At 37.5% G+C, this 26686-nt stretch overlaps 1 protein-coding gene across 3 annotated transcripts; it reads left to right on the forward strand.

Moving 5' to 3' along the window:
- Positions 1–1190: 1190 nt before the first annotated feature.
- LOC145212170 (rho guanine nucleotide exchange factor 11-like) lies at positions 1191–25931 on the forward strand. Of its 3 annotated transcripts, XM_080080209.1 has the most exons (42): positions 1191–1334; positions 1609–1641; positions 1787–1857; positions 1987–2094; positions 2358–2407; positions 2632–2689; positions 2864–3000; positions 3069–3137; positions 3200–3301; positions 3671–3761; positions 4529–4602; positions 9806–9964; positions 10033–10125; positions 10281–10388; positions 10516–10617; positions 10682–10724; positions 10807–10889; positions 11654–11805; positions 11863–11901; positions 11968–12073; positions 12156–12285; positions 12587–12922; positions 14743–14905; positions 15028–15153; positions 15290–15404; positions 15472–15627; positions 16361–16549; positions 16874–16999; positions 17221–17338; positions 17712–17815; positions 17960–18046; positions 18227–18311; positions 18627–18773; positions 19350–19477; positions 19686–19756; positions 19825–19894; positions 21273–21392; positions 22384–22531; positions 22777–23381; positions 23700–23786; positions 23961–24042; positions 24337–25931. In XM_080080209.1, the coding sequence occupies exons 1-41, from the start codon at positions 1294–1296 to the stop codon at positions 24012–24014; spliced, it is 4884 nt and encodes a 1627-aa protein (XP_079936335.1). In that variant the 5' UTR covers positions 1191–1293; the 3' UTR covers positions 24015–24042; positions 24337–25931. The 3 variants fall into 3 exon arrangements, with proteins under 3 accessions (XP_079936335.1, XP_079936336.1, XP_079936337.1); XM_080080210.1 differs by lacking the exon at positions 12587–12922; XM_080080211.1 differs by lacking the exons at positions 1191–1334; positions 1609–1641; positions 1787–1857; ... (6 more) ...; positions 3671–3761; positions 4529–4602 and adding an exon at positions 9433–9517.
- Positions 25932–26686: the final 755 nt, after the last annotated feature.

Genomic DNA, 26686 nt, shown 5'->3' on the forward strand with positions numbered 1-26686 from the left:
CAGAAAAGAAAGGAAAAGCAGAAACAAGGGAAATTTGTCTTTTCTAAAACAGGGAAAAAATAATTCCAGAAAAACAGAAAAAGAGTAAAATTTCTTGTTTCATAAAAAATTTATACGAGAAATACGAAAAGCAGAAAAACGGGAAATGTTTCTTTATTTGTTTTTTTGCCGTTCTAGCTCTTAAAAACCATTCGAAAGTGTTCTAATAGCGTTCTACATTGATTATGTCAAAATACAGAAAAGACAGGAAATAAACAAATAAAAAACATTTCTTGTTTTTCAGTATTGGACACAACACACAATCAATGTAGAACGCTAATAGATCACATTCAAATGATTTTTACGAGTTAGAAAGGGGCTCCTCCAAAATACACAATCTATAAAATGTTGATGGTTAGGGCTTTTTATGATAAAAATAACACTATAATTTAGTTTTAGATTCCCAGTATGGACTTAATATTCTCATATGTGTTGAAAGTGGTACAAAGCACTGTATGGTACCACATGTTAACACTAAGAAAATTAGGTCCAAAAGCTATCTAAATTAAATAATAAATTTATTTGTATTACAATCCCTCACCTTGACCCTTATAGCCGTAGATTGCGTATTTTAGAGTAGCCCATTAGAAAGGTATAAAAAACAAATAAAGAAACATTTCCCGTTTTTCTGCTTTTCGTAATGAAACAAGAAATTTCACTCTTTTCCTGTTTTTCTGGAATTATTTTTTCCCTGTTTTAGAAAACACAAATTTCCCTTTTGTCTGCTTTTCCTTTCTTTTCTGCTTTTAGTGCTGATTTCCTGCTTTTCCCTCTTTTCTGTTTTTCTGCTTTTAGTGTGACCCGTTATTTATACATGAGGATATTAAAAAATAATAACTGTGTTGCTTACTTAAGCTGAAGATTGTGAAAAAGTCTGCTTTTTTAATGTGAGCACCACCGCCAAAACCATGACACATTATATAGCACTAGCTTTTTAAACAACAGTGAAATTTATCTAAATCTATGAGGGAATTTAAGTGACATAGGCATTTCACCTTCTTGTTTTACCACAGAATGTGGTAGTATAAATTCAGTCTCCAGTCTTCTGCTACTATATATACCATTTTGCTGGTTAGTTTGTGTGCTATACAGGAAGTTGTTGAAGTAATTACTGTCGGCTGGGCTAATATTATTACAAATCACTGTTCATCTCCTTTCTTTAAACTCTTTCTGTTGGTTTTAGGCCTTATAGGTAGATTAACAGTATGTGATAAAACTAGATAAAAGAATTGTTGATTTAAATTTGGTGCTACAATGGAAACACAATCAGGCCTCACTCGGACATTAACTGAAAGGTTTGACCAGTAAAAAGTGTTTAGTATTGCATGTTGTGGTGAATATTTGTTTGTTTGACTGATAGTCACAAAATCAGTGCTTATTTGATGGGTAAGGGGTTGTTTTTTTAATCGGTTGGGTCATCAAACAATTATAAATGTCAACAATGTACACAAACATGTCCTCAACAATGTATGTGTTATGACAATACCCCATATTTATTTTCTGGCATATCCATGAATTTAATATGTGTGTATATATAGTCATGGAAATTAAGCCAATCTGTTTTTAAAGGTTGGTGAGCAGAAAGGAACGAAAAGAGCACAGGTAATATTTGCACAACATTTTACTAAACAAGGAAAACAAACAATAGCATTTTTGTTGTAAATGTAATGGTATATATTTGTCAAGTAAAATGTTAAGTGTTATGTTGAACTGAAATGTGCCAGTAATCTATTTGTTTTGAATCTAGGCTTAGCAAAGCAAGTATTGGTCAGCCAATGAAGATAAATGATAAGAAAAATGAAAAGACAGAAGCTGATGGTAAGCAAGTATGGATGAGCAATATTTGGTTTAAATAGTACTATATGTTTGTTGCATCATCACAAGACAAAAAAAAGATATTTTGTAAAAACTAAAAATGTTTTCGATGATGCCTTTATCACTTAATAGGAGCTCCTACTTTAGTCATGAAATGTGTTGTGGTTCAAAAAGATGAAAATGGATATGGTTTGACTGTCAGTGGAGATAATCCTGTCTATGTGCAATCTGTAAAACCAGGTATGGAACATTGGATTACTGCAACAATTTTCAGTGTTACTATTCCTCACCTTGAATCTGATTCTGTGTTTGTGGATGAACATTATTAAGTGGGTGACTACTTACGATGTTGGATTAGTCTAAATAAAGCTGTTTCCCAAATTTTGACTTTCAAACACTATCACTGTGTTAAGCTTAAAATAAGATAATGGCAGCCCACTTTGATTTCTTTGTGATGGTGTTCCATTCTTTGACATTAATTTATGACTTTGTGTTCTGCACAGATGGTGCTGCTCACAAAGCTGGTGTTACCCAAGGTGACAGAATTATCAAGGTATGAAAAGAAAGTTAGAAAAATGTTTTACACATACTATTATTGCACCTGCACATTGTTGTAACATCCATGGCTCACACAGACCAGACCAGGCCCACTTATTCAGACACTATAAAGTAAAGCAAACATTGCTTAAACAGTGCAAATCAAATACAACATTTACCTGATTTGTATGTAACCAGCATCACAATGGAAAGTTATTTTATGAGATAATGTGCTTTCAGGTTAATAATACCAATGTGACTGACTGCAATCATGTGGATGTTGTTCGTCTTATCAAAGGTATATTCCCATCAACTATACTTTGTGTGTGTGTAGTATTAAACAATTACTTAAATGTATTGCTAAATTTGCTGCTGAGTTGATAAACAAAATATTTTCAATCTAATTCCATAACAATAGCTTTATCAGGACACTGCAAAAATAGAATCAGTACAAATCTATGTTTTTTTGCAGCTAAATCATATGTTGCTTTGACTTTACTTGGTATTCCAAAATTATCATCAGTTACCAATACAAATGATGTGGAGAGCAACCAGGTCACTCACCCACCACCTGTCAATGAGTACATCACAGGTCCCAAAGGACAATTGGTAAACTTGATTTTTTTCTGCCATTGCTTTGTAGCTTACACTTTTGATGTTAATTTTTGACTTTGCAGAAGGAATTTTATGACCAGAAAGTTGAGACCATTAAAAAAATGCTGGAACAAGAAGTTACAGAAGTTGAGGTAAACAATAGATTTGTGGATTTTGGTGGCAGTTGTAATGTATGACGTTATTTCTTTTGTAGCGAATAAAAGAAGAGTATGCAAAAAATCCATCCCCAAAGTTACTGACAGATCTGGGAACAGCACAAAAGTTAAAGCAGGACTTGGAAAAGCAGCTTTGGAAAGTGAGTTGAACTTTTGGTGTTATATTGCAAAAGTAGGCTATGGATTTTGTTAAAGGATGTAAGTGGGATCTTTGTACTGGATACTATTAGTGACAATCAGGACAACCAAGTAAACAAATCAAATTGGATCATGTAAACAGATTGTTTGTTGAATGCCTTGTACATATGTAACTTTCTTTGTAAGTATTTATTAAAAACTTTTGTATTGTGGCTTACTGACCTTCACAAACCAGGATTAGCTTTCACTTATACAAGTAAAACATTACTATGTAACCACCACATATTAATATTGTTACCTAACTGCATGAGAAAAATGTTGAAAATTTGAAGTTCTGCTAGATGGAGCTATAGTGCTGGATGCTTTTTCAGGTTGAAAGCAAAAAAGGACAACCACAAGTTGCTGAACAACCCCCAGTGATTTCACCTCCAACTCATGTTACTGATGTTGATGACACCACAAGTAAGCTGAAAAATATATGGCACACTTTATGTCCCAAAGTCGCAATGCTTTCATTAGTTTTTAGGCATATACAATCATTTTACCTTTTAATACAAATTTTACTCTATACACTAAAAGCATTAAATTCAAATTAAATATTTAGCTTATAACAGATTCATGGTAATCACTTTAAAACACAAAGTGTCAAAACAGGGTTTACATTTTATTGTGTTTAGTCACTTTGCACTGTTTGTAAGTTGTGACATGACGTATGTGTCCCCCTCACTGCATAGAATTTAGCACTAGCAAAGAAAGTTAGAAAGAGGAAATAATCGAGAAGGGAGCTGGCAAGCATTTCCTGACATTCTGACGTTATTGCCTATATGACACAGATCCCACAAGGCTTGTTGATATCCAGTAAAGGGTGGCTCCCAGTCAAATTTGACCTTCGGCATGTAATAAGGGACAGTTTATTGTTGCGTTTTTTGTTACTTCCGATTGTTTACAGCAAAATTTATGAGACTAGTGGTTAATTAATCTAGCCGGAGGAACTTAGACAAACTTCTTTCAGAAAGCTTTGAGACAAGCAAGGTTTATTATATGTCACAGTTTAGGAATCTGTTAACTTTCAGGAGTATTTTGTAAATAATGATCATGTCTATAAACAGACAACATAGATAATCCCTGGATTTATTTTACACATCCAGGATACTATAATAGCTAGGTTTTAAGGTGGGTTATAGAATGAGAGTTTTGTAAGAATCAATAAGGTTTCTGTTACCTTAAAGGTGTTGACATTGAAGACGAAACACCACCATCGATTGACATGGATATAGGATCTTCCCTATTTCATCTTGAAGAAGTAAGTTGTAACTGTGTTTATGTCTTTTTCGGTAAAGTATACATTTATGCAAATATTTAATAAAGTGGAGGTAAAAGGGGCTTACTAGATCTATGCAATACTGATGCTATTATTTATTACAGTGCTGTTTTGGCACATTAAGAAGCTTATGAAAGTTGTAAATATGGGCAACTGACAAGTGTAGAGTTGCTAAAATACAAAGTGAAGCATACTTTTGACCAACAACAGCATTATGTTTTTAAAAACTGTTGAACATAATTTTTTGCCGATAAAAGTACACAAACCTAACAAGAAATTTCTAATTGCTGTCTGAATCTCATGGAATTTTATACTTTTAACGTTCCTAACCAATTGAAGGTCAATACTTCTGTGTTCTATGATACAACCAATATTTGATTAGCTGTTGATCAATTATTAATCATGGGTGTTCCTGGATAATGGATCTGCAGCACGATTTACAGTTCGTTCGAATGTACAGTTATGTGCTATGGATGAGGCACTTGCCATATTGTTGAAACATTTTGTATCTAATTTAATGGTTTTTGATTTCAACATACACTTACTCGCAATATATTGACTTATAAACAGAGGCTTAACGCTTAGTTTGAGGAGTATCTTGCTATATCCTGTCCTTTCTTACCTTGTTGGAAGCAGCTCATTCCAATCAACGGTCTTGTTAAATATTTGGTCCAAATGCACGTTTTGGTCCTTCTAAAGCGAGCCGATTAGATTTTTCGATTAGCGCCCGTTTTTTGTTTGCCCATTTGCTTTTGGCAGAAGACAAATGACTTCGTGACGAGGAATATGCTAACAAGCGCCCCAAATCCTATAGGCAAAGCAATTTGAGCTGTAATCATATGTAACTCTGATACTTATATTGTACTGGTCAGTTACAGCAACATTGCCCGTTTTTTGTCGGTTGGGTAACGTTTACGCAAGATAATCATAAAAACGCAGTTTGGTCATGTTTGCCGACCTTTCGGTGTTTTTATGGCGTCTAGCCAATATCAGTACTCCTCCCTGTAATAACTAGGAACTTCGAAATCTCATATTGGTTTATTAATGATTAACAAACGGGTTTCAGTGGCCGGTTGCGTACACAACACTTTGGTCTCCGCTAATTATTCGAACGTGTTTCACTGTCACAAGCAGTCTGTGAAGGCTGCTTTCGTTCGATTGTTGGTCTTTTTAATGGTGCTTTACGCTCTTGGCGTGTAGAATGATTGTGGAGTTAACAACCTTGTACCAGTGCGCGCAGTTTTTGTTAATGTTCGACTAGAAGCAAGTTAAAGATGTAAAGTTCATCACATATGCAGTTGTGCAGGATTGGAATGTTTGCTTTGTTCAATGCCAGTTTATGAGCTTCGAACTTTGTCGTTTTGCCCTAAAACAAGCATCGCTGCCAATGCCCATTAGGCGCTTTTACACATTTGTCTGTCGTGCGCGTAGAAGATAAAGTCTTCCTAGAACACGAGTCATGATGTCACTCGAACACTCGTAACGATTGAACAGCATCAGTTTTTTTGTCAGTTGTGGTATGATTTGTGCGCAGCAAAACTATTTGCTATCAGTTTGTCACCAGAGAAAAGTTTTTCTAAGTTTAGAGGGGGTTTACCGCCAACAACAATAAATACAACGCGTTTATATGACGTACAGATTAAATGTGCACTTGGCAGTTCGGCAGACTGGGAGTATAGACACCGTATTCACAAGTTACTAGCATGTTTAAAATCAAAGTCTTCTACAGGGTAGTTTTGTTTACCAGCCGCGTCAAGAGGTATCGTTCTACAATCGTTAAGATTGTATAACCTATAGTTTTTCAGTAAAGTTTTAAAGAAGCGTCGCATAGCAAAGAATTAGTCATATCAACAATGTATTACCAGCCTGCCATTGTCCGTATTGGATTACATATGAACGCGTATTTGGTTATTTTAGGAAACGTGTGATAAGAGATAAAAGCGGTGTATTTGGCGGGACAAGCCTTTCATGGAAGTGATCACTTTTCGCGACTTTACGTAATTCTTCGTTTTGATTATCCCATCACGCCCCGTAACGTCATGCTCCTTGGATGCATTAAGAAAATCGGAAGTTAAATGTGATTGAATGCGTGGGCCTCTTGCATTTTTTCTGCCCACTTCATCCACATGTTCCGCTATATTCCATCCAGACAGGCATTCTATATTTGGATTTAGCAGTTGCAAGGTTGCCAGCATCGTTGAATTGTCCAGCACGTCCAGTAGGGCAAGGCACACAATTCAGCTGTATGTAACAGAATAACGGCGATTGTTTGCTTCGCGCAACCTTTTGAAGAATTCAAATACACCCATTATGTCAACCTTAGGTTTGTAATTTACAAGCGCGCCAGGTTCCGAGAATTTCTTGCCGTAATTTCGTTTATGCGATAGCAATATCAATGGCGCTGGATTACGGCATAAGTAGATTTAGTTTTGAAAGGCGAGCAGTATGAATTTTCACACGCCTTGATTTAGAACTTCCTGGGCTGTTGTGGTTTTGGGTGGGTTTAGTTTTAGCCAAGAATCCATATTGGTGAGAAACGTGGCGTTGTATTAGTGTTCTGGTTTCAGTAACAGCACAAAACTAGCAAGTAGTTGGTTGTAGCTAAACTGCAAAATATTTTGTGAACAACGTACGTTTAAGTATACATTTTGCACTTACATTTAGATCCAACGAATCAAAAAATAGTGATTGTATGTTGTTGGAAATAGCTGATTTTTGTGACTCAAAGTTGCTGCTACAAAAATAGATTAATGGCTTCAGACGAAGATGGAGATACGGACCACGTTTATGAAACCGTTCAGGTCCAATTCAAACACACGTCTAAAAATTCATCGACTAAACATTCATCGACAACATGGTATAGTGAGGATGTAAGAAATTCACCAAGTCTACCTCACCGTTCTCGTGGCCCAAGCATTAACTCCTTCGTGAAAAAGATGAACCGTCGCAGCATGCCGCCACTTAGCCAGTCTGGAATTGACAGCATCGTTTATGAAAGCCAGTCGAAAAGCAATGATTTGCCTACCGCCATAAGCTCACCGCCACCATTGTTGCCCAAACAAAGACCGTATGTAAGCCTAAATTCTAAAGCAGTGTCCAGTCCGTCCACTCCGATTAGTCCGATGACTTCAGTTGGTGGACAGTTCTCGTTTTTCCATCCCAGTTTTGTTCCTCCTCCAGCGGTACCTCCCCGTACTTCGCGGCTTTCCGATGCTTCTTTGAGGTCACCCAGCAGTCACAGCCTAGGACTCAACATCACTAACGTGAGGCGGGTGTCAAGCTTTCCCCAGTCAGAGCCGCCTGGCATGCGCCCCATTCGCATTCCTCGATCCCCAATATCCTTTGGTCCTGTCTACTCTTCATCTCCAACGTCTTCTATTGACGAATGCGATTCTTCTTCTTCGTCCAGCGACTTACAGCAATCTACACCAGTGATGTCAGCACGGCGAGGAAGTGAACCTCAGAGAACCAAGTCATCAATAAAACTTTCAAGAAATCGTTCAGCTGTAGTTCGTATCAAGGTCAGACCTTTTTTTAACAAGTTTGCTGCCAACAAACAGGAGAGTTTGTTACACGATAGGTAACAAAAAACGAACGGTTTTATGCTTGGTCGGGCACCAAGGCAGTGCAAAGAAAGTTTCTGTTCCGCACTGTTTTCGAAATTTTCGGATCGCCAATACGTTTGTGTGCGATCCAATTAACATTTAAAATCGCAAGAATTGCTGATACCAACTGGTAACGTTTTGCTTTTATAGTTGATTGCGCGTTTTATCAAAAGTTAAAAATAGGCGTTTGCGCAAACACAACGGCAAGAAAAGGCGTCATGTCGAGTAAAATGGTTTTGTAGCTTACCCGTAGTTATAGAAATATTCTGTGAAAGACTTGGTTACAGAGAAGTGAGTTGGGTGAGTAACGTCACGCGCGTCATTGAGCAAATGTCGCGTACTTCTGTGTGTACTGCCCTCTGCGCCACTCGCGCTTGTTTGTAGTTCAAGCAACGTTAGCGACTTGGGCCATAGTGTGATCAATCGCTGTATGCATCCGCACTACACAGAAAGGGACGTATCACACAGTGCGTTGATTTTGCTGAGCGTGAGTTTAGCACCATGCAAAGCGTGTACCTAATCACTGTTGCTTTTAAGTTGACCAAAATGTGTCAGTCAGCCAGCCAGCGATAAAGGCGGTCTTAACTTGTTACTGGGCAGTGTTGTGATGAATGCATAGATTGGAACCTATAGACATAGTTATGTGTTAAACTAATTTGTGAAAAGTATAAGTTTGAATTTGGAAATGTTACAAAATGAAAGACCATACACATTACTGTTTTTTTATGTTATGTGACATAAATTATTATCTGTGGTTGGAATGCAATATGGTGCTTGGTTAGGGTAAAGGGCAAAACACTCATTCTCATTTATTTCAACCTCTGGTACCTAATATTTGATTTATACTGGGTGTGGTTGTTAAACACAAGTTAAACCACTATTACAAGGTTACGACTGGTTTTGTGTGCTAAATGTCGCTGGGTTGTTAATGTCAAATACCGTTGGCAGAACAAATTTCTTTGTTGTTCACTACCATGTTTTTAGTTGGCACTCTTTCAGTTGTGGGTTGCAGTGTGAAATGTAGTTGTGTAATCTACTTTCCAGCCCTGAAGTTTGCTACAAAACTATATGGCTTATTTTTTCAGTCTTGTGGTTACCACAGATTGATACTGTTTACCATTCGAGACATGGTATAAATTTGTGTTTTTTTAAGTTGAGATATTCCTGGAGTTGTTAGAAATGCTTAGCATGCCATGTTCTATATTTGAAGATTGTAACTATGTATTAATAAGCAGTGGTGGTCGAAATAACATTTCAAAGCTATGCCAAAATACCACCACAGCCAAATAAAGGTATGTAGGTTGGAAACCCATATTACAGTGTGTAAACAAAGAGTTTATCCACCCCGATCTATTAATGATCCACAAGCTTTCCATGGTGTGAGCTAACATTTGAAGTTGTACTACAGTGATGTCTTGCTGTAGTCTACTTTGTGTGGTATACTGAACAGTGTTTAAACATGTATGCAGACCAGGAAATGGTAAACAAATTTAGTAGTTATTGTTGGTTTAAAGAAAGGTGCTCTTTAGTTCTAATTAACACCAGTTGTGATATTTGTGAAATATGCTGTTTTTCATCAGAGAGACCCATCTACTCGAGAGTATCGAAGTCAAACAGTTAGTGAAGTGAGCTTATCTCGCCAAAGTGGATTAGATGTATCCAATTCGTCATTGATGGGTTCAGAGGAGAATTCAAACATGAACCTGATGGGTGGAATGCCATTTGATTTGGTTAATCATGTATGTATAGTGTGTTGTCAGCTACATTTTGCAAACAAGTTATTTGGTTATATGTAACTTCATTGTAGAACGATGTTGCCAAACCTACAACCCCAGTTCCAGAGCAAAACAGAACTATAATGAACTTTGAAGATGAAGACATTGCTAAAGATGAACTTACGGTAAGAAAACCTGGCAAACGTTTTTTTGTTGTGTGTGCTATGCTACTTCCTTGTTAGTGAGACATGCTGTTTCCTCTACCTAATGCTGCTAAATAGATTATATTTTTAAAAGTTTTCTGTTATGTCTTTGTCAAAAACCCTTTAATATGTTATAGGTGAAAGATCATGGGCCATTTAATGACTTTGACAAGCTTACTCAGCGGCCGGCACATTTAGCTGTTTTTCTTAAATATGTTATCCAGTCACATGACCCTTCAAATCTGGTAAGTTTAAGCTAAAAACAGCAATGCATGTTTCACAAAAATTACTTCATGTCTCAAAGTCCTGTTTTTCTTGCATTTATATTGTATTGTTGAAGCAGAGTGTAATATTTGTTTCAACATTTTACAGCTGTTTTTCTTGACTGTTGATAATTATCGACTTCTCTCAAGTGCGAAAGAAATGGCCAAACAAGCAGAAATTATTCATAAACATTACCTTGCACCAAATGCGGTAAGTGTTAAATGAACTGAAACATTGTTTCAAACCCATGTTTATGTGTAAAACATGTTTTTAGCCATTGCGAGTGGAAGTAGATGATGCTATTACAAAGAGTATTCGTAAGTGATTGATGTTGTTGAATACCTTACCTATCCGTGGGTACACCAGCCTGTTTAACACAAATAATTTCTTTTTCAATAGAGTCTACAATACATGTAAAAAATCCAGCAGAGGAAATTTTAAGAGGGGTTTTCGATCCTGCTGTACAAGTTTCCAATAAGGAGGTAAATCCTATGATGGATGTATAGCCAGAGTTGTTTTTTATGGTTTTTGAATGCTATATTATAATGCAATCAATTATAATTTATCAAAGATGAGCGTCGGTTGTGTTGAATATCTCTATAAGCTGTTGCATTGTAGACAAATTGTCCAATAATGTGTTTTAGCAACATAGCTGTTACTAGGGATGTGCCAAAACTGCAAATGTTCTGTTTGCAAATGTTTCGAGCACGCTCGGTGCATTATGATGTCACAAAAAAAATCCCTTTCTAAGTTTTAGCTCTACAAGGCCTCTTACGTCACCGGCGGTGTTTTATTAAGCTGTACATGCCCATAAAGTATGCGTTTTTCCACCATCTAGTGTATTTGAAAAATCATTCGTTTATGTTCATAGACACCCTTTCGAACACTAGTTACATATGTTAGCAGGGCATGAATATGCAAATTTAACGCTTGGGTTAGTTTGTGCAACTGCTCGGCCGAGCACCGAGCATTACAAACAGCGATGCTCGGTACCGAGTACTCAGGTTCTGGCTCGGCTCGGCACATCCCTAGCTGTTACTAATCTGTTGCAAGTAATTGGGATAAAACTGTTGCATGAACTGCACAAATAGTTCATAGACCTTAGGAATTATACAGAATCCTAAAATTTCCCTAAAGGAACCTATATATAGACCCTTATATAATAAAACCTTAAATTACTATAAATCAACTAGTTTTTTTATTATCTGTTGTTTATGTGATGTAGTATTAAGTAATTGTTTTGTAGATTCGCAATCAACTCAGTCAGTACCGCATCAAAAGAGAACAAGGTCTGGGAAACTTGTTTGGAGATGAGAAACTTGATAACATTGGTTTGGGTGATGCTCAACAAGATGCTAGGATTGTGGAGGACATTGTTATGCCATTAATAAACGACATGTAAGGAAACTGAAATTCTATGTGTTGTAAAACATTATATGATTTTTGTGTGTGTAGAAATGCCAGCAGTTGGGAAGAAAGCGAACAAGCAAAATGGTAAGTAATTATTTTGTCACTGTTTGTTAGTACTCTATGCAGGTTGTCTAAATAATGTGCTCATAGGTTGTTGATTCAAGACACCATTGCAGCATTTGTCAACAAGTACATTGGAAAACGGTCTAAATCCAAGATTACTTCAAAAGTCTATTCAATGCTTAAAACCAACAAGGTAGTTAATTTTTAGCTTCACTTTTTTAGCATTAGGCAGGAGGTGATTGATTACCTTTACCGTTTGTGTCATGACTTTGTAGTCCCAGCAACCCGCATTAGCAAAATCAAAAGCATATGGGAGCCAGGAATCAATTATAGATGATGGCAACAAAAGATCAAGTGTGTTTCTAAACTGGAAAAGAAAAACTCCACGAAGCAATGATCCTGCTGGTTAGTAGATGGAAACAGTGTAGAAAAAAGTCATTTTCAATTGTTTGTGCAATGTCTTTAATTTTATTTTTAGTTTAGGCATTATGTTGCTAAAAAGGTTGCTTGTTACATAACCTTGTGGATGCTTTATAGCAACTCTTGCTTTTGTTCCGGAATGATCAACATCTTTTCTTGGTTTATTTACAAATGCATGTTTTACTCTGTTACCAAAAAATAATTTTGATTCAATAATGGTGGCCTGGTGATTTGACGACTACAAAGTGACCACTAACCTGTATAACATGTCATGTTAATACCACAGCAGATGGCAAAAAACATCAAGACCGCAGGGATCGGGAGTCTAAAAAGTCAGGCAAATCCCGTGAAACAATTTGGGAAAACCCACCCCTTGGCTCAACTATTCTAATGCCAACCAAAGTAAACCCACCCACCTCGCCCGAGCAAAATGTTTTGTCGACATCAGTGGACAGTTCTGTAGAACTTTCTGTATTTGACAAGCAGGACGGCCTGCTAAGTGAAAAACAACATTCAACAAAGTCTAGTGTTAAGTCGAATCACTCGCCAGTTCGGCCGAGCAACATTCCCACTGAGGAATTACAGAGAGCAGAGGAATTGCATACTGGAGTGTTTGACACAGGTGCCACATGACATGTAGAATTGCTGTTGTAAAGAAAGCTTGATGTGGCTGCCATATGGTCAATTAATTGCTGCTAGAGTTGTCAGTTTTAGCATTGTGCTTATTGTTGCTCTAACATGCCAGCAGCATGATGCAGCGCAAGTTTTTGGCAATTTCCTAAACAAATGATAGCGGAGGTCAAGATTATGGTACCAACTAATTTTATAAGCAGTGTATCTGAATGCATGCCAAAATTTCTCCAGAATGGCATGTGGTTGATTTCAACATCAGGTGACATTGTCCATTTTTTTTAAAAACTGAGTTATGGTCAGATAAACATGATGTCAATGGGAAAGCCAACCTTGCCATTTTAGAGAAACCTGAGAAATTTGTCACAACCTAACTGTGATTTTTGCATGCTTTTTATGTTCGTAAGCTGCTTCTGTTATTTTTGTGTCAATTTATTAAAACAATACACCTCTATTAATTTTGGATTAAAGTAAAAAAACTACCATTTCATTTTATAACTCATAAAAGACTAATTGAGTCATGTCAGTTTTTGACCAAAACAGAAAACTTAGCTGAAATTTGTGATGTGCTAAAGTTTACCAATGTTTTATCTGACAATACAAATTATGGGTCCCCTTCCCTGAAGGGGACACATATTGATTTTACTCAAATTGTTTGTTTTTTTATTTCTTTTTTTTTCTTTCATTTTTTTTTCTCCCCAAAGTGTGTCCGACTCGTTTTTCCATCAAATGTTTGATGGATTTGGATGAAATTTACACATATGGTAGATGTAGTTATGTAGATGTGCATCCCACTTTGTTTTTGTTGATAACCCCAGTATTTATCCCGCTAGCTCCTAAAATGGGTGAGTTTTTAAACAGTGTCAGAATTGGCTGAAATTTGGATTTCTTGTATAGTATGCCATTTATAGGTGTCGATTGTTGCGTTCAACCCTGTAGTCCTAACATTTACCCCACAAGCCCCTAAAGTGTAAAACGTATTTGTATGTTACTGGTCACCACAAACGAAAGATTTCTTTGGAGCAATAGTGGTACAAGGGCAACCAGTTGTATGTTGCTCGTTGGTGGGTTGCCTGGTGGTCGTTTTTGCGCCATGGCAGTTAGGGGCTTGTCAACAGCCCTATGACGTCAGAAACATTAACGGTTGTTGCTCAAAACACCTCTAGTGGTCGAAATTTTAAACATTGGCGGATTGGGCTGAAATTTTGCAGTACTATTGATTAAGTCATTGTGGTTTTTATATATTTTTTTAGTTTGTGTGTCGAACCCAATTAGTTGCCCTACTAGCCCCCTAAAATGGGTCAGTTTTTTAAAATGTTAAATAGGACATACTTCAAACAATATCTGGGGTGAATCTAATTTTATAGCTTGTATACTACATAGTATTATTATTTAAGCCCAGTGCCGATCACTGTGTTTTACCTTACAACACCCGACTTTCTCATGGTTATCTCTTGAATTGCATTATTTTCAACTTTGCATGTGTGGGGACCCATGAGTTTTTGCCTGCAAAGTTATAAAAGACAATGGCTAATATGGGACCCAATACAAAATAAGCATAGGAAATATATTTATGTTTTAAAATAGGTTATAGTGTATATGCAAGGGCAATATGTGCTAAGCCACCCTTCTAGTTTATTGTAAAAGTTTACCCGACATACCTGTCTTTACGATAACCCTTTTGGTATTATGCATGCATGCATTCATGACTATGCTACTATTAATGTTACAATGCCCACCAAAGTATTCATTTGTTGCATACTTCTATTTTTGGTTTAGATTACATTGTAAATTCTATGTGTTTTTTTGCAGCTGCTGCCCATCAAACTTTCATGGAGCAAACGCCAAGCGAGTTGTTTCCTGAACATGGTACTGTAAACCATTTAATAAATCAATTTCAAGATGTCACTTCTGGGGAAAATGCTCCCGAAGTTGATACACTTTCTGTTGAAAACTCATCCCGAGACGGAACCAAGTATGTTTAAAGTGTAAATTTGTACTTTGAACCAAATACTGGTGCTCATGCTTAATTGTTCTGTTATATGACCAGTTGGTAAGTTTAACAATTATTTTATGCTTCTGATTTTAAATTTACAGGTTACGTTCATCCCGACCTGGCAGTTTTCGGCGGCGTCGAGAAGATGAAAAACGCCATTCAGGTCAGGCGAAAAGTCACAGCGACCCTGACAAGAACAAGATTGAGCAAGCCATGTCACAACATATGTAAGTAAACTGTTTGCACAAAAGGCTTGTTAACAATTAAGGCACATTTTGGGTATACAAATTCAGTGGACAAAAGCATGTGATATAGTTTGCTCTATGGTAGCTAGATGGCACATTTTTGTGTTTTTTCTGCTAGTTCATCAAACGAAAATTTGCCCCCCACTAGAGGAATAGCAGAACAAACAACGCAGGCAGAAGAGTTGAAGGAAACTGTTATTATTCCTGGTCCTAGTGTCATTGGTGATGCTGAGGTAACGAAAAAAGAGATTTTTTTCAAATACATATTCAGTTTGTTTATTTGCTTTCTTTCTGCATCAGATCAATGTTGATGCATCTGAACAACACTGGTCAGAAACTGTACCAAGTTCGGCCATTAAAGGAATTGACCGCCGGGAGGTGAAACGACAAGAAGTGATTAATGAACTTATTTACACAGAACAACACCACGTCAGAGACTTGAAAATTCTTGAAAAGGTTAGTGCTTGTTAACGATACCCTTTATCCTGTAGTTGTTTATGCATTTTTGATAAGTTTGATCAAGACTTACAGGTGGTGAATGTAGATGTTGATTTATTTTATTTCTTTAATTTAACTCTATAAATGACAGTAGGATCCCTAAAAATACCCCCTCCTAAAATGGACTAAATGTTTAAACTATGTTCAAATTGTGTGAAAATTTTTTTGCCATTGTAACGTAATTGCTGTATTTTACCCTATGTATCCTTTGTTGTTTGAATGGGATTAAACTTACAATTTAACATAATTGTGTACAGCAACATTTTACTGTACAACCCCAGTTAACCTTTAGCATCCTCCATCATATGAAACTGTTTAATAATGTCTAAATTGGGTAGAGTTTGGTTGTTAAACAAAAAGTGGTGCATATTAATAAAAGTGTATGGCCCTACAGCTCCAACGTTTAACTTGCTTGTGTCTTAATACACATGATTAACGACTTTGATGTATAGCAAGCAATGATTTATACCCTTGAAAACATTTATTTTGTTATGAGCCTTCGCAAACAAAGACTCGTAATACATTTACACTTGTAAAGAGGTTATATTTTGTGTGATCTAACTGACTGCTCTGAAAACGACCCCTTGTAATTTTTGTTGTGTTAGCGGTAACAGGTTTCTATAGGATACTTCATGTGATGAAATATTTTGTAATGTTGTCGAATATATTTCACTGAGTTTCTATTGTTTAGGTGTTCTATGAACCTATGAAAAAACAAGGTCTAATGAAGGAAGAGGAAATATTTCAAGCTTTTCCCAACCTTCAAGCAGTCCTTGAAATCCATCGAGTTTTTAACAAATCTTTACAAGAAGCAAAGGAAGAAGCCAAAGAACGTGGCAGCTACATTGTAAAGAACATTGGTGACATTCTTCTATCAAGGGTGAGATTTTGTAAATACTAGTTCAACAAATCCTATTTGCTTGTGACAAATGCACTGGCCCAGATATTCCTCAAGACAGCACATGCTTTGTTTATTCAACGTTCGGCAATTACTCATGCCAACAATTTTATGCGTTTCATTTTCAGAACGTGTTGATATGCTAATAAAACTGAACTACGCTTTTTAAAGTTACGATAACTGTCAACATGCTTATCAAAAATATACTTTAATTTATTTCTGCATAGAGCAAAACGGTTTATATTGCCAACCCGTATTGACTTCGCTAAGCTTATGGGCATTTTAAACTTCATTTTGGCATTGCAGTTTGACGGCAGTGACGGGAATCGCTTAAAAGAAGAATGCGCCCTATATTGCGGCAATCAATCTACCATACTAAGTATGATAAAAGAAAAGTCCAAGAAGGAACAAAAATTTAACCAGTTTCTTGAGGTAAGATAGAGTTATACTTGCATGTACATAATTGGCAGTCAAATGTAGCTGGGTCTGTACTTGCAAAGTGTAAAATTCCCCGCCAGATGTCATTCTGTGGTTTTGTCATGGAGAAAAAACGCAGACTTCTGTGTGGTGACGTATTTTTTTACTACAAACCCGAAATAAAGTTTCCGCATTGTTATCAACAAACTGTTTTATTGTGTGGTATACATACATAGGACATGCAAAAACAACAAGTTTGCCGAAAGTTGCACCTGAAAGATTTTGTTCCAATGGAGTTTCAGCGACTTACCAAATATCCCATGCTGCTTGAGAACGTCATTAAGTATACTAAAAGTAAGTCTCCAAACTTCTCATCACCAAACTTTATTTTTCGCATAAAACGACGTGCGTTAAGTGCGAAACGCAAGGCCAATTGAACCTGCACTTTGCCCAGAAAGCGCCAACATGCAATATTTACATGTGCATGTCTTTGTCGGGTCATCAAGAAATGTGCCAATTATCTGTTTTTGCTGGATAATATTGTATGTACATCCGTTGTATATTGGCTTGTTAACAAATTGTCCTGTTATGTTTGAATTTGGTAAACACTGATATAGGAAAAAAAACTTCGTTATAAAGTACTCACATGTTGTTTGTTTGCCACAGTAGCTATTTTGTTTTGTTTTTGAAATGACAAAACTTAAAAATATGTCAATACAACTTACAGAAAAAGCGGATGGGGAACTTGAAAAAATTAAGAAAGCTTGTGAGAGATGTCGGGATATTCTCGCATTTGTCAACCAAACTGTGAAGGAAGCAGAAGATAAACAGGTATATGGCATTAACAATACATATTGCTTTGTGAAAAAGTTGAATCTATATGAACCTGTTGCATGTTTTTACATCATTTATTATGCTAACCATATATCATATATGTATTTCATCTCATGCATAATATGTTTTTGTTTTTGCCAGAAAATCCTTGAAATCCAGCAAAACCTTGACAGGGGTCCACTGTTGAAAAACAGTTTGAACGACGATCCTCTTGTGCGTGAATACAAGGTACAGTTTCCTATACTTTTACATAATTATGCTTCAACATTGTGTGTATGAATCGGTTCTTGTTTGGTTGAACAAATGAAGCCAATCGTATATTGTCAATCCCATTAGCACATACCGCAGTTGGCTGTCACGTTTAAGCATTTTAATGTGATGTGCGCTTAACTTTCCTTATTCAACCAGAACATTGACCTCACCAAACGTCACGTGGTCCACCACGGTCAACTTACGTGGAGAGTCAGTCACTTGGATAAGAAGAAGGAAATACGTAAGTATTATGCTTGTGACGTCATCGATGTCCTGCTGACCCGATTTAATGTCACTGACATGTTTATGTACATATATTGCTTGCAAGAGTTTCTTTCTCGTTCTATAACTTTGCCATGACTTGAAAATTACCATATTTTGCAATAAAAAAGAATATGTTTCCCTACCTAAAGTGTAAAAAAATGATTGAAATATGTCGGCATTTTCTTCCATTTTAGTCAAATTGCAGTTAACGTTAAAAAGTGTTTCAGTTGTACGATCAGTTTTTGTCGTTTCTGATCTACAAACATCAATTTTCTTTGTTTTTTTATCGCAGCCCTACACTGTATTTTATTCGAGGATCTAATGGTGTTACTGCAACGTCAGGAAGACCGTTACATTCTCAAATGCCAAATGTCCGGATTGGCCAATGCTCCTCCCTTCCTCAAGCTGGACAAGCTGATTGTGAGAAATGTGGCAACCGGTCAGTATAAGCTTAAACCCAAACTATAGCTCAAGTTGATATTCCTACGAACACGGTACACACATCATACTTGTGCCCCATATTTAGTAGGGATGGGCCGAGCCGAGCCGAGCCGATCCAGAACCCGTGTACTCGGAACAGAGCATCGCTGTTTTTCATGCTCGGCCGAGTAGTAGCACAAACTGACCCGAGCATCGATTTAAACTCGTGTTCAAAGGATATCCAAGAACAAAAAGACTGTTTTTTAAATGCGTTGGGTTAGCTTAGTACACCGCTGGTGACGTTTGGGACCCTGGAATTCCTGCAATTGACCATTTATCACCTGAAATCTTTGTTTTATAATCGAATGTTTCAAGTAACATAGTTTATCTTTTTGAAAATTTTGATTAAAGGCCAATGGGAAATTCCAGAAATATTAAGTGTGGATGCGGTGAATGCGTTCGTAATAAACTTTTAGTGCAAACGGTTATTTGATGGCAACGAATTCATCCAGTGATGTAAACTTAAAACAGTTTTCTTACAACAAGTTTTGATTTAAAACTGTTTGAGTTTGAAGTTATCAGTTCCACGTTACAGACAAGCGCGGATTTTTCGCCATGTCCACACACGCGGGTCCTCTCATGTACGAGTTCGTTTGCAAATCGACAACTGACGTGAAACAGTGGATGAAGAATATCACTGAAACGGTGGCCGTTGCCAAAAAGGTAAAAATGGGTGACCTTATTGTTTACTGGTGTAAACATAGTTATAAAATGCTCATTTTGTTTCCCTTGGCAAAAGTATTTTCTGATAAGCTGTACAAAAATGTTTTGTTAGAGATAGTCTAAGTGGCAAAATGGTCAAAATTGCAATTGGATGTTAGGTTTCCAGAAAGGTTATGATCTTTATTTTTGTAAAAAAAACGCTTTTTAGGACATCGGAACTTCGGCACGAAGGAAGGGATTTCATGTGGCTGGTACATCACGTGACGTTGAAGATGACAAGTAATGATTTTTTCCCATAGTGCAATTTAATGGTGTTGTCGAGTTTGCTAAATACATTCTCTTTACAGTTTTGGTACGATATCTGCTGGAATGTTGGTGGGACGAGTTCAAGAAAATCATCCTCACATACGTGCAACAGTAAGTTCTTACGTATGTTATACTGGTGCTGGACCGGTTTTCTTGAATGAGACACCTATAGTTTTCGTATGTTTTTACTTGCTTGTTATGGGTCCCCTTCCCTGAAGGGGACACATATTGATTTTACTCAAATTGTTTTGTTGTTTTTTCTTTTTTTTCTTTTTTTTTCTTTTTTTTTCTTCCTTTTTTTTCTCCCCAAAGTTTGTCCGACTCGTTTTTCCATCAAATGTTTGATGGATTTGGCTGAAATTTACACAGATGGTAGATATAGTTATGTAGATGTGCATCCCACTTTGTTTTTGTTGATAACCCCAGTATTTACCCCGCTCGCCCCCTAAAATGGGTGTTTTTACCCAAAGTTTGTCCGACTCGTTTTTCCATCAAATGTTTGATGGATTTGGCTGAAATTTACACAGATGGTAGATATATTCATGTAGATGTGCATCCCACTTTGTTTTTGTTGATAACCCCAGTATTTACCCCGCTAGCCCCCTAAAATGGGTGAGTTTTTAAACAGTGTCAGAATTGGCTGAAATTTGGATTTCTTGTATAGTATGCCATTTATAAGTGTCAATTGTTGTGTTCAACCCTGTAGTCCTAACATTTACCCCACAAGCCCCTAAAGTGTAAAACGTATTTGTATGGTACTGGGCACCACAAACGAAAGATTTCTTTGGAGCAATAGTGTTACAAGGGCAACCATTTGTTTGTTGCTCGTTGGTGGGTTGCTTGGTGGTCGTTTTTGCGCCATGGCAGTTAGGGGCTTGTTAACAGCCCTATGACGTCAGAAACAGTAACGGTTGTTGCTCAAAACACCTCTAGTGGTCGAAATTTTAAACATTGGCGGATTGGGCTGAAATTTTGCAGTACTATTGATTGAGTCATTGTGGTTTTTATATATTTTTTAGTTTGTGTGTCGAACCCAATTAGTTGCCCTACTAGCCCCCTAAAATGGGTCAGTTTTTTTAAAACGTTAAATAGGACACACTTTAACCAATATCTGGGGCGAATCTAATTTTATAGTTTGTATTCTACATAGTATTATTATTTAAGCCCAGTGCCGATCACTGTGTTTTACCTTACAACACCCGACTTTTGCATGGTTATCTCTTGAAATGCATTATCTACAACTTTGCATGTGTGGGGACCCATGAGTTTTTGCCTGCAGAAACGACTAAAGTTATAAAAGACGGTGACTAATATGGGACCCAATGCAAAATAAGCATAGGAAATATATTTATGTTTCAAAATAGGTTATAGTGTATATGCAAGGGCAATATGTGCTAAGCCACCCTTCTAGTTTTTACTGGATAACAATGCGTTGTTGACCATAAATACGCCATGTTTGTCTATAATCCTAAAGAGTGCGTTTTCATAGGAATCCAGTCCAGCCGGCACCGATGACGCAACAACCCCTGTCGTAATCTCTGGCTACGGAAAAGTTGCAGACGAAATCCTCCCCGTAACAGTTGCTGAACGACTGCTTCTCGTGCAGCAGGTAAAAAGTTTCGAGTGCGATCTTTGCAAGAAATCCGACGAGACAATGTTTTTTTGGAAGATTTTTTTAAACAAATACTTGATCCTTTTCCAGTGACTGAAAATTAACATCTATTTATGACTCGATCATGCATTTTGTTTAAACTAAGATCGTGACAGTCAGCTTTTAACAGCAAAATGTAAGGAATATGTCAGCGTTTAAAATTCCTGGTAACGCGCTGCCGAACTAATCACGCATACGTTTTGACATAACATGAAAATATTTAGTTCTGAAGTAAATATAGAGGCTCACTTTTAAAACGTATTTTTTTTAAACTAAAGCAAACAGTGCCTTACTATTTTGATGGGTGAGTTACAGAAAATCCATACTGTATAGACCAGCGGTTCCCAAACTGGGGTCCGCGGTCCTTTAGGGGTCCGGAGGCAATTTTGGGGGGACCGCGAAGCGGTTGAAGTAATTCTATAATCTTATTTGGCGTCAGTTTGTGCCACTAAATAAGTTTAAATCAAAGTAGAATTGAGAATCAACTGTCTCCATTGCTTAACAATAGCCTTTATTGAATGACAACTATCAAAAATGTAATTGTTCGCGCACAATTGTAGTGCATTTGTCTTTTCTGTGATGTCACAAGCTGTGTTTGGATGACTTTTATGCGCAATTTTGCATAACTAGCTAAAATCCTGAAATCAACTTTCGTTTTTATGAAATACATATTTAGGCTCAAGGACCGCGAGCCCTCAAAATAATGGCAAAGGGACCGTTTTGAAAAAAATATGAAAAAGTTTGGGAACCGCTGGTATAGACCTACATGCAATTAGATAAGCACTACATGCAATTTTGGCATTGTTTTTTCACATAAAATCTGTAATGTTATTCAAACTTCACTTTTTTATTTGACACACGACTAGTTGCATTTTTATAACTGACTATCGTTTCATAGGTACTTTTTATATAGAGTGACACTTGTACATTTTATCCATGTTGTGTGCAGGACATTACATCGGCAGTTGAACGAAAACATCGACTTCTTGCTGAAGCATCGGGTCTGGATGACGCCGTGCTTGAAAACGTCCTTGAAATGTCGTCGGTCGATTCCGAACCAGAAGCGAAAACACTAGTCATGCATTCACTGCTGTGTGGTAAGCGTCACTGTGTGAAAGTGCATCACCTCCAATAGACAAAAGGACGTGAACTATTTTTCAAAAATTAATCAGGAAAAATATCTATTCATAAACAAAAACTGGTGATAAATTGATCAAACCTTGTGCTAAACATTTAACGTGGCTGCCCTAAATTAACCTGATACCCATGATCTGGTAAAAAAGTTTGTATGTGTTTGTTGATGTTTACACCGAACTGAGTATTTGATTTGAATTTTACGCAGTTGACAAACTTACCAAGTTACTGAACGATTGCATGGTACCCGACCAAATCGACGTCCGACCCCGATATCTCACCGCAAACGACAGAGAACGAAGCGCTTCGAACCGGTCGTCAGCATTTGTTCCTGAGCAATCCGAACCCGAAACCCAGGAGCGGTGGGCGGTGCCCGTCTCCCATCCACACGATGTCTCGCCCCATACATCCACCGCCACCCTGAACTCTGTCTCCGACATGACACCTAGCGGCTCTGTGTCCAAGTCTCTTTCCGACGACAGTTTTACTTCGCCGGTGATGCTTAAGTCACCAGGGTCCAGAACGAATGAAGAAGGGACGACGTCGGACAATGAAGTTTACAATGACCAGTCCGATAATACGTTTTCGAATGACATCGAGGATGACCGCAAAGATACACCAACAATGACCGGTGACGAGTTGTCTTTGAACGAATCACGAGCTGCCATGTTAGCAGTGGGAAGTATAACAGATGAAAGCAATTCCCGGCCGATGTCATCCAGTTACGAGTTGATGTCCAACGCTGGAGTTGTATCGATCACACGGATGGTGGAAATCACAAGCTGTCTCCAAACTCAGCTCACACAGCTTATGGTATGTGGTAATTCTGGGTCCCTCTTCCTGAAGGGGAGACATATTAATTTTACTCGATTTGTTTTTTTCGTTCCAAAGTTTGTTCAACTCGTTTCATGTTTATGACTAGCCATTATTAGGTACCCGACAGACCCTAGTATGTTGCAGGGTTCAAAAAACGGTTTAGCTCCATTGGCATACCAAATAACCTTTTTAGTTATGTAAACTTATTTTGTGGTATTCAGTAAATGCACACCCCATACAAAGTCCAGATATCAGAATAACTTGTCCTTACTGGTAATAACCATCCGTAACATTTCAAATTGGTCTGTGTTTCAGCATGTGAATGATATAAATGATGCAGAAAAACAAAGGTTAGCAAAAGAAAATGAACAACTAAGGGCACAAATGAACCAGCTCCTTCAGGTAAATTACCACTTAAAAAATTTTTGCTACAAATTGGCTTCCTAGTTTCAACAATATAAAGTTCTGAATAAATTGTTTGATAATAAAGCAACTTATTTCTGTATAGCTATCTTTTAAACAGCGCGTTTATATGCATATTCATGACGATCATAACAGTTATAAGTAATATTACAGCCAGAAGAGAATCCAGCCCCACCGTCGTATTCAGATGTTGTCGAAGGTCGGTGAAGAACAAAGTGGTGACCAATCATTCCAAGTAATTGCGTGCATACTTAATCACTGACTGATTTTCTGTTAATTATTTGTTTTTGTGGTGTAGTGTCCAAACAAATGTGCCAAATCAATAGGTTTAATTGTCTTCAATTATAAACAAAATAAGCGACAAACAATTTGCTAAATATCTAGTTTGCAGATTTTCAGTTTTGTAAAATATTAATTTCCATAACGATGCTTTCTTGTTAATATTAGTAATTTCACGAATGAAACCAATTTGGCTTGGCGTTGATTGTCGTAAAGGTTTAAATTCATGATTCCAATTTTTGGAACGCAGTCAAACCCACGGAAAACGGTGTCCAATCGAAGCCAACACAAGGAATCGCTCCGTCACCACAATCAGAGATGACCGCCAACGTCCAGGCTGCTAATACGTCACTAATCCAGGACCGTGAACACATACGTGCGTCACACACCGTATCTTGGCCGAACCGCGACGTTAGCGATCAGCCTTTTTGTCCACCATTGCCAATGAAGGCGCGTCGTTCCACTGGGTTTTGAATCGAGTTTTTAAAGTTAGTTCTGTCGCAGCACTTCTCCGCCAATCCCTACACCTCCCGTGCTTTATCAGGTAGCAACCTCGCGGTGTTTTTTCCTGCGCTTTTTAAGTAGTTACTAACATAGGTGGGGCGCAAGCAGTTCTCACCAGCAGGCTCTGGCTGAGTAAACCAACCTTTTTAGACTTTATGGGGATATCGCGGCCATCGTTTAGCTTTTCGTTTGGGGGAGATCTGTGATTGTTGCTTACTGCAGACAGCATTCGATTTCAGTTGCCACTTTTTTATGGTACGTCCAGGTTGCCATCCGAAACCAGCAAGTTTCATTTGTTAATCACGCACTGTTTGCCAAGTCTGCTCGCACGTATGAACAATCGTTTTATCATGGGAGCCGTACTAACGTTTTAACGTTGCCTTATAGTCGCATTTTTAAGTTTTAAAGCGAGCAAGTGTCCTGGAACTTAGGAATGTGCCTTTATTTTGCACTTGTTGCGTTTTGGTGCCAAGTTATTTCCATGCGATGGTACACTACCAACCACTTGGCAGGCCTGACCAAATACATCAGCCATTGCGGAAATGAAACAAACAAATGCCAAAATGCCAATCCTTAAAAAACATAATATTTCAGCGTTTCAACTTTCCATGTGCTTTTTTATTTGGTGTGTAACCACTGCATTGTGATATTATCTACTCCATTGTGACGAGTCGACGTTGCAATTTTCTTTTCTGTTTGATAACCGCTGATACGAGGAACCGTGGCCGCTCGTCTCTTGTGTTTGTAATCGTCTTAAATAAACGAAATGCGTTTAAATCAAGCATGCGTTTCAAGCTTTTAAAATATATGCATTCATATCGAACGCCGTTTAGTTATAAAATACGATTCCGTCATGTAGCTTTTTTGTGGGAATTGTGTTTAACGCAATAGCTGTTTCGCAAAAAACTCTTTTCTTGCAATAGCGTCTCGTGCATCTGTCGTGTATATTTTGCTGAATTCAAAAGAGCGCGTTTCCACGGCAATGACCGAAATACATTCGCTGTACAAAACTCACGAGCTCTAGCTTGATTTATTTTTGCCTCCTTGCTTTGCGAAATTACCCTTGCAAGTCGCCGTTGCTTAACTCTCTGGAGCAACTAAGCTAATGTTTCAGTTTCACAAAACCTTTCTTTGCTAATATTCGGTGTCTTTCTCTCATTTTCCCAACCCCCTTTGCTCGCACTTTTTGTCTCACTTCTGTAAGTAATCAAATGAAAGTCTCCTCCTATCTTTCTGTTTTTACGTGTGTTGTTCTGTTGTTGCGCTGAAACCGCGACATTACACGCACGATGCGGGCGCCTGACAAACGACAATAATAAAATTTTAAATTATTAATTCAAACTGGGTCGTATTTGCAAGAGCGTGACTGCAAAACCATGAGTGTTACACGAGTAATTCGAGAGTGTTTTCACAATACTATAACACGAAGACGTTGTTTATTCTTCAGTATTTTAATGCTGGTATTTGGACAGTGACGCGAATCATTTGCAAATGTTGCTGGTGACTTTTTTTACCTTATTTTGCCCTATTGATTGATAATAAATAACATTGCTATTGAAAGCAATACTGTTCATATTGCAAATATGCATCAAAAATAATGTTGGGCGAATAAATAAGCTTCTCCTAATAACAAAACCTCCAGGACTAGTCGCCAACTTTACACATCAAACTACTACGTTGGAAACAAAACTTTCTTTAAATTTAAAATCGTGTTACAAAAGTTACAAAACAATAGGCGTAGTTAAATCAATGTCGTATTTCGATGGAAACCACACAAGTCTACTGTTGAAACATCCGTGTAAGACGCAAACGTGTATCGCTTTGAGCAAGTTTTATAAACATCGCTACATTATCAACAACAGTCTATCTCAGGGGTTCTTAACCTGGGGTGCACGCACCCCCAAGGGGTGCGAGAACTGTTCCTAGGGGGTGTGGGGATGCTGACCCATTAAGGTTGGTTAGGTCTATTCTATTTAAGCAATTACAGAAGGGGGAGCGAAAATGGGTTAGTGATTTGAAAGGGGGTGCGAAAATTGGTTTGTGATTTGAAAGGGGTGCAGCAAGGAAAAAAGGTTAAGAACCACTGGTCTATCTTG

Source organism: Phallusia mammillata, chromosome 2 (assembly GCF_965637545.1).
Source record: "Phallusia mammillata chromosome 2, kaPhaMamm4.hap1.1, whole genome shotgun sequence".
Taxonomy (NCBI): Eukaryota; Metazoa; Chordata; class Ascidiacea; order Phlebobranchia; family Ascidiidae; genus Phallusia; species Phallusia mammillata.